At 32.2% G+C, this 8,878-nt stretch overlaps 1 protein-coding gene across 3 annotated transcripts; it reads left to right on the forward strand.

Annotated features, from left to right (window-relative positions):
- Positions 1 to 2,675: 2,675 nt before the first annotated feature.
- On the forward strand, positions 2,676 to 7,894 carry LOC114388373 (putative nuclease HARBI1). Of its 3 annotated transcripts, none has more exons than XR_003661484.1 (4): positions 2,676 to 3,002; positions 5,570 to 5,928; positions 6,023 to 7,115; positions 7,635 to 7,894. XR_003661484.1 is itself a non-coding variant. In XM_028348818.1 (4 exons), the coding sequence occupies exons 2-4, from the start codon at positions 5,578 to 5,580 to the stop codon at positions 7,709 to 7,711; spliced, it is 1,122 nt and encodes a 373-aa protein (XP_028204619.1). In that variant the 5' UTR covers positions 2,676 to 3,002; positions 5,570 to 5,577; the 3' UTR covers positions 7,712 to 7,886. The 3 variants fall into 3 exon arrangements, 2 of the variants coding, with proteins under 2 accessions (XP_028204619.1, XP_028204632.1); XM_028348818.1 differs by having other exon boundaries at positions 6,023 to 6,716; positions 7,635 to 7,886; XM_028348831.1 differs by lacking the exons at positions 5,570 to 5,928; positions 6,023 to 7,115; positions 7,635 to 7,894 and adding exons at positions 4,030 to 4,423; positions 4,521 to 4,746; positions 4,845 to 5,517.
- Positions 7,895 to 8,878: the final 984 nt, after the last annotated feature.

The raw sequence follows: 8,878 nt of genomic DNA on the forward strand, positions 1-8,878 counted from the left end.
CTCTTACCATTCCTCTTGCCTTTCAGAAAGTGAATAATTTCCGATGCCATGAGCACATTATCCAAAATTGATCTCCCTACAACGAAGGTCGATTGCTCCTCCAAAATGATATGAGGCAACACCCTTTTCAACCTATTTGCCAGAGCTTTTGACAATATTTTGTAGATAACATTGCATAAATCAATTGGTCTATAATCCTGCATTGACCCAGGATTCTCCCCTTTAGGAATTAAGACAAAGGCAATGGTGTTATTGTTAATACCTTCAGACAAAACCACCATTAAGCCAGACACAACAAGCTGAATTAATCTCATCAACGCAAATACTCCAAAATATTTTTTTGTGGAAGGCATAATGCAGACCATTTGGGCCCGGTGATTTATCAGGATGAATGTGATATAAGGCCTCTTTAGAGTCATCTTTGTGGAACGGGACAGTTAACATGTTATTATCCATATCTGAAACACTTGGATGAATAACTTCTAGCACCTCATCAAAAGAATCTGAATATGAATTGAAAAGGTTCCCAAAATAATTCTTTGCTACTTGATTAAGATCGTGTTGAGTCGTTAATAACATTCCAGAATCATTGTGAAGCTAAGAAATATTGTTGCTCTTTCTACAAGAGAAGGCCATGTAATGAAAGAATTTGGAGTTAGAATCTCCTTCTTGTAGCCACTCAATTTTCGCTCTTTGCCTTCAATAAATGTCATCTTTTACCAGAAGCTCCACTAGCTAATCCTTAAGCATCTTGAATTTCACTATAGAGTCAACATCATCCTACTTCCTCAAGATCTCTCAATCTCTTCAGATTATTAATTTCTGCACTAAACTTCCTTTCAACACATTTGCCCTAACACTCCAAATCATCAGCGCAAGCTTTGAGCTTATCAGGCAGAGGACCATTTAATTCACGCGTACATCCACCATGAACAACTTTTTCAAGATCAGCTTCGGCCAACCGCATGTTTTCAAACCTAAATCTCTTATTGACAAACCCATAAACATTAACATGAATTGGGCTATGGTCAGATTTTAGAGCCATATGATTTGTGAGTGTTGCATCAGGGAAAAAGGTCCAACACTCCATCAACAGTTCCATGTCTTCGATCTAAATATACCATGTAAAAGGGTAGCCATCTAGAGGGATGTCGATGAGGTGACAATCAACGACAACTTCCCTGGACCTATTTAACAGCCTTTGAGGATGCTCCATTGGCCCAATCTTGTTGTCTTCTAACAGTAAATCATTAAAATCCTTTATTATGCACCATGGTAAATTCGAAAGACAAAATGAAGGTGACGAATTAAGTCCCATGATTCTCGCTTAGTACATAGAAACCAGTAATTCTCCATTTACCATTACTGTCTTCTACACGTAGATCAATGAAATTCTGGGAGAAGCAAATAATTTGACAATTAAAATCCTTCCTCCATATAATAGCCAACCCACCACCACCTTCTCTATCCACTGCAAAACAGTGATAAAAAAAAATGAATCCTTCTACAAACTTCCTTTATCAGGTTTCTCAATGTTAAATATTAGGTTTTAATATATTTTTGTATTTGATAAAGGATAGAATTTGTGTTTTGGTCTCCAATGATTTTATTTAAATTTTTTTAGTTCCTAATAATTTTTTATTTGTTTTTGTCTTTCACGCGCTATCAGAGTCACTTTTCAAAATGTTATTTAAAAAAATTTGAGAAAATAAAATAAAACTTATTAGGGACTAATTTTTTTTTTAAAAAAATTGAAACTAAAGCAAACAAAAAATCATTTATCAACGACAAAAAAACATATAAAACCTATAAACTAGTACCCAACAAAATTCAATATACAAGAAATAATATGGTTTATAAAGAAAAAAATGGTGTATAAAATAATAGTGTAAATAATTTTTATATTATTATTTAATTATAAATTATAATTGTATTATTATAAATTTTTTAACTTTTATAGTAAATATCATAAAAATCATACTAACATTATTTTCTTATTGACTAATTAATAATGTAAAAACTCTTTCCATTATTCATGCATAGAAATTAAACTCTAAAAAAAAGGAAAAACTGATATTGAAAAACAAAGTTTAAGAATTTTCTTATTTTTCTTTCATAAGAGGGTGAAATTCATTTTCTCTTTATTATACCAAACATAGTGGGGTATAGAAAGAGACAAAGACCAATATAAGTTATGCGGGATAAAATTAGTTGAAAAGTCATTTTATAATTAAAAGTTTAAAAATTAACTTATTAAAATATAAATATTTGATAAAATTAATTATTTAAATAATTAAAAACAGTAAAATTACATAAAAATAATAAAATCACAATTTACTTTATAAAGCTAAAAAAATTAATAAATGTATTAAAGATAAAAAAATATAACATTCTAAAAATTAACATTTTAAAAATATTAAAAATTATTAAAAAAAACTTATTTATCAAACCATCAAATAAATTTATTAACTAATAAAAAATTAAAAACTAACTAAAATAAATTAACCAAACATAATCATAGTCAATTACTCAAACTCAAGTTGCACAAACTCCACACAACCACAACCACTAGTTTCTCCCGACATGCACCTGCTCCTCATTATTGTCACATTTTGTACCCACTACACTACCAACTCTAAGCCTATGTTTGGTTTAAAGGAAAGGGGAAGGAAAGAAAGTCAGAGGAAGGAAAGATGGTGGAAAGTGAATCTTTCCACTGTTTGGAACAATCTTAAAAAGTGAAGGAAAGAAAATTTTATGTGGACCCCACCCAAAAATCCTTTCCGCGCTACTTTGGACGGAAAGCGGGAAGAGCGACCAAAATTTTGGGCAAAAGGACAATAATGCCCTTCTCTTTCATCAAATTCTATTTGTCTTTTTGAATACCCTTCAAATCAAAATCCTTCAAAAAAATTGCTTGCTCTGGTTCTTGTTTACCTTCCAAAATCAAACTGGTCCATTTCATTTGTTCTACTTCCACAACCTTTCAGTTGCTTTGTAAGGTACCATCCCTATTCTTCCTTCTCATATGGGTTTCTTTGATGCCATTGAATAAAAATGTGTTGTTGTTGATCTTGTGCTTTGTACGTGTTCTTTGTCTACTTGGCACACATTATGTTGCTTTTGCTTCCTTGTAAATCATTTGAAAAGCTTTCTATTTTATTTTATTTTTTGAAAAATTTATGAAATATAATGAAGTTTGTGTTGTTTGTGGGTTGTTGCTACTGATTTTTAACTTTGTTGTGATAAAGGATGATTGAATATTTTACACTTATTCTCTATCAAAATTGGTTCAACTGTCTGGAGATTTATCTTTGAAGACTGGTTGTGTTAAGGGTAGTACTAGTAGGAGCTAACTTTTCTACATCTATGCTACTGTGTTAAGTGATGCCATTGAGGGGAATGTTTTAATAGGTTTGCTTTGTTTGCTACGGATCTTAAATTGGTGTTTATGCTGGGTGATTACTTGCTGTCTTGGCTTGGGTAGTTTTCTAGCAGGGTATGGTATAGGAGTAGTCTTGTTTCATTTGGAGAAGAAAAGCCTTGTGAGTGGGATGGCACTAGACAAGTGGTGTACTGTGTATTTGTTTCAAGCATGCCTTATGCCCTCTTTAATATACTTTTCTTGGCCTTTTCCAAAAAAAAAAAAAATTGGTCCAATTGATAGTTAGTCTTAAAATGGTCATTTTTTTATTTTGATTCTTCTATTATATATACTTTACTTATTTGAATGTGTATTGAAAAATATATCAAAACTCATTGATTTATTAAATGTATATTCATTGAAGGTTAACATTTATACTCTGATATGGAGTTTTTAATTAATAATGAAGACAAGTTTGGTGATGCATTGGATGGTATAAAGGAAGAGCAGTCCAAAATAAAACATTTAACTAATCTTGGCATGCAAAATTTAAGTCATTTTCGTCGAGGATTCGAAAAACAACAGCGTCTTTGTTCTGTAGTCTTATTGTGCTATATTGTTCATGCGTTACATATGCTTCAAACAATGTCACATTTCATTCGTAGTCCAATTAGTCATGGAAGTCATGAAAGGGAGCGTAAACGTCTCGATTTAATGAGACAATTAGTACATACTGAAAAATGCCGAGACATAATACGAATGGGACCTGAGGCATTTATGTTATTGTGTCATAAATTGAGGGGAACTGGTTATGTGAAGGATACTATACGATCCACAGTTGAAGAACAAGTTGCTAAGTTCCTACACATCATTGGTCATAATGTGAAAAATCGCACCGTGTCATTCTTCTTCCGCCGTTCTGGTGAGACTGTTAGCCGTCACTTTCACAATGTTTTACGTGCCATCATTTCATTAGAAGATGAGTTCCTAGTCCAACCTTCTGGTAGGGATGTACCTCCACAAATATTAAACAATAGCAGATTCTATCCTTTTTTTAAGGTACTTATGCCTTAAATTCACTTTAATATGTTTAGCCTCACAAATTCATCCTACAATTTCATCACTAATCAAATTGCGTATTTAATTTAATAAAAAGGATTGCATTGGAGCTATAGATGGAACACATATTCGGGTAAAGGTCCCAAGAGCGGAAGCCGCACGATTTCGTGGAAGAAAAGACTACCCTACACAAAATGTTTTGGCTGCGTGTAACTTTGATATGAAATTCACTTATGTTTTACCGGGGTGGGAAGGCACAGCATCTGACTCTAGGATTTTGAAAGATGCTTTAAGTAGGGAAGACTCTCTAAAAATTCCTGAAGGTTAGTAGTCTATTAATTTGATTTGACTATTAAGTATCACAATTTAGAATTATAATAGTTAACACGTCAAATAATAAATTATATCACAACTTTTGTAGGAAAATATTATCTTGGGGATGCCGGTTTTATGCTAAAACGTGGGGTGCTTACACCTTATAGAGGTGTTCGTTATCACTTGAAGGAATATTCTATTCGCAGCCCGCAAAATTCTAAGGAGTTGTTCAATCATCGCCATGCTTCACTTCGAAATGTTATTGAGAGATGTTTTGGAGTACTAAAGAAAAGATTTCCAATTTTATCTACTGGCACCGAACCCTTTTACTCATTTGAAGTCATGACAGACATTGTACTTGCTTGTTGTATATTGCATAACTTCTTAATGGGTGTTGATGTTGATGAGACCTTAATTGCTGAAGTAGATCGTGAGTTACTTCAACAAGAGATTGATAGATCCCAACCACAACAACAACGTGATGATGACTATAGATTGGGAACAATTTTAAGGGACGATGTTGCTATCAGAATGTGGAATGTTTATCCAATATGATAACACTATATAAGTAATATGTATTTCTAATGTGTTGTTTTTTTTTTGTGTAATGTGACTACATGTGTAGAATGTAGTACAAAACTTGTGTTCTATTTGTGTATGGTTTTGGGAAATTACATGAACATGATTATGTTGTAGTAGAATTATCCAGTGGTATGCATTACTAATATTTCTTAGTTTACTCATGTTATTTTTGTGGATGAATTTCTCATAAGCTAATATTCATATGAAAATGGATACATCAACTTGTGTCCTTTTGAAATTTATATGCAGCTACTACAATGCCAAAGGGAAAAACCACTCCATCAGATTCTAATCACCCTGGTAGAGATAGCCTACAATGGAATGATGAAATGGATCAAATGTTGTTGAATGCTTTGGGTGAAGAGGCAAATAAGGGAAATAGGCACGATGGTGCTTGGACAACACAAGCATACAACAACATGGTCGAAGCCTTAAGATCTACAATTGGACCAAATATCACAAAGAATCATATAAAGAATAGAATGAAGACACTAAAAAATCATTTTGCTGAAGCTTACGACTTGTTCCATAGCTTAAGTGGATTCTCTTGGAATTCAATAACTCGAAAATTTGATGCTGAGGACGACGTCTGGGAAGAGCTGATTAAAGTAATTAGCATTCTTATCCTTTATTTGATCACTTGACTTTTATGTTAATTATAAGTACCAAATTGATCACTTGTCATTTTTACCTTTTATGTAGGGAAAGCCACATGCTGCAAGATGGAGAAAAATGCAAATTAAGCATTATGACATCTTGACTGAGTTATTTGCAACTGATAGGGCAAAAGGAAATGTTGCGAAAACAGCTAAGGAAAGGAGGAAACAATGGGAGAAGGAGAATATTGACTTGAATAACTATTTTGAAGATACAGAAATGTATGTGCCAAATGTTGGTATGTTTGATGAAAACCAATTTTCACCCCCCAACTTTGAGGATGCTAGTCCACAAAATGGTCAAACAAATCCTAGTGGCTTAAATACTTCAAGGGGTACAAAACGGAAGAGAAATGTGGTTGAGTTAGTTGAAGATCAATATGAGCGAATGAATGAAAGTATCATGACAATTGCTGAAGCTTTGAAAGAGGGAAATTCTGTTTCTAAGGAGCTGCACCAAGTTGCAGAGCGTCAAGTTGAAGTTGCTGAAAGACAAGTTGCAGTCATTGAAAAACAAGTTGAAATTGCTGAAAAACAAGTTACTGTGATACAACAAACTCGTCCTCGTCATTATTCAGAATCTGATGTATGGGATCTTTTAGAGGAATTAAGAGTCACAGATCCATTTCGCATGAAGGTTTATAACCATTTATGTGATAATGAGCACAAAAAACGTAAGCTTTTTGGCGTACCACCTCATATGAGAGGAGAAGCTCTCATTCAAATGATGACTGATGCAGGTATATTTTGTTAAGAGCATTGGTAGTGCTCCTTTTTTGGTCCTATATATTTAGGACATCATGTGATGCCTTTACTAATGACAGCCTATAACGGATTGCTTTTTTGGAGTGGTTGTGGATATGCTCTTTTGTTGGGATTGTATATATTTAAGGCATCATATGAGACCTTATTAATTTATGACTTAGTCTATATTAATTATCATTTTGGGATATATATGACTTAAGATGGAAATTATTAGTTTTTATGACTGGAGATGCATGGTAACCTGTGACTTTTGTTGTTATGCTACTTTTGAATATGCTTTGGAGTCTGCTATTCCTTTTGGTACTATATTGATGATTTTGATGATGGAGCCTTATACCATCCTTCAGAGGTGTGCATTCAATAGAAACTGAAAGGTTTGAGTCATCTCCCTTTGTTTACAAGTTTTTGTATTATACTATATTTACATACACAATGTTATATTTTATTATTACACTAAATAAATTTATAGATTTTTTCACACTTTGACACAATATGTTCTGCAGTCACAGTTTTTATATATGCATTTTTCAAAGGATAATAACAATGAGCTAGTGGTACAGACCTTGAATATATTTTAGAGTTCATTAATAATCTATACCTCATATTTATGTCTTATAGTAATTTCATATTAGACTTTTTATGCCTTGAAGCTACTGTGGAGATTTTATATTGGCAAGGGGTCTAAGTGAAAGTGGCGTAGTCTTTTTTTACTGCATAATTTTCTGCATAAACTCAATTTGATGCAGTTAGATATTTGAAAGAAATTTGGTTGAGGCTTTGAAAGAATAAATTGAGAGTCTTGTTGATTTAAAAACACTGAACTTTTATGCTCATGATGTTTAATCATCTCAATGTGTTATAATAGTAGTAACTAATATATGGTTTGAATGTAGGTGCTTTCACCTCTAGTGCAATACAAGTAGAAGTGCAGCAAGCAACTGGAGCTATAGTGCAAAGATGTGTATACTAATATTGTGTAACTAGACTGTCATTTATGTTTAATTTGCACTATAACATGTAGTGTAATTGGCCAATATATGCATCATAATACTCAAACTCAATATTTATATATAAATAGAATGATGTTGCTTTAGCACTAACTCATCCAAGATTTCAATTTTATCTATGAGGAATTGAACAACTGGTTCAATTGAGGGGTACATTGCTTGAGCATTATCTTTTTTTTTGAGAAGGCAAAAGAAATAATGTATTAAAATTATGGTACCAGAGAGGTACCAACAATTGAGTTACAAGAGACATTACAACATGGTTTATCCCACCCAACTACTAGCACCACCTTGATACAAATACAAGGAAGCCAAGTACAAATTTATTAAAGAATGAAATGAGACACCTTTCCTAAAAAAACCAGAGCTGACAGGAATGAAAGAAAATTGAAAACACAGCTTGAACCACACCTTATCAGAGCTAAAAAAAATAAGAGAGCATCTTTGAATGTTATTCTCAAACAAAATAATTCTTATTATTCACACTCTAGTGCACACCTGCTATAAGAAATTTGCAAATTGCAGCATATCTATGTTGATATCTAGCTGAACAAATGAAATTTTTGAGCATTATTAATTTAACTTAATAAAAATTAATGCTATAAAAACTGCTAATTTTATTTTATTGAAGATAAGTTGACATATTTTATCTTAAAGGAATAAAAAAAATATAATTTCAATATTAAGCTTGTGTCTGACTTTTATTTTTTTTCTTTATTATTTAAAATATATTTTATTCTCTTCACCCTCTTTAATATTTATATAAGGTTAGTTTTGTCATTTCACAAATGTACCTCTTCCTTTCCTTATCACTTTCCATCCAAACAAACAGGAGAAAAGAAAGTTTTAACTTTCTTTCCTTCCACTTTCCCTTGTACCAAACAACTAAGACAATCCTTCCACTTTCTACTATCTTTCTTTCCTTTAACTTTCTTTCCTTCCACTTTCTTTCCTAGCACTTTCTTTTCCAAACCAAACATAGTGTTACAAGGAAAATATTTTCTGTACAATAAAACGAAGTAATAAAATAATTCTCTTCTTTGATTTTAAAATACAATTTAAAGACACATGATTATTACAAAATTAAAATAAGTTAACATAGAAATAATTGTATCTAATATCACATATGA

This window comes from Glycine soja, chromosome 2 (genome assembly GCF_004193775.1).
Source record: "Glycine soja cultivar W05 chromosome 2, ASM419377v2, whole genome shotgun sequence".
Classification (NCBI taxonomy): domain Eukaryota; kingdom Viridiplantae; phylum Streptophyta; class Magnoliopsida; order Fabales; family Fabaceae; genus Glycine; species Glycine soja.

Excerpts from the sequence above, each read along its gene's own strand:
- LOC114388373 (XM_028348818.1), top strand. The coding sequence starts at position 5,578 with ATGCCAAAGGGAAAAACCACTCCATCAGATTCTAATCACCCTGGTAGA. Across the intron at positions 5,929-6,022 it reads TCTGGGAAGAGCTGATTAAA|GGAAAGCCACATGCTGCAAG; the intron begins GTAATTAGCATT and ends CCTTTTATGTAG. Across the intron at positions 6,717-7,634 it reads TCAAATGATGACTGATGCAG|GTGCTTTCACCTCTAGTGCA; the intron begins GTATATTTTGTT and ends GTTTGAATGTAG.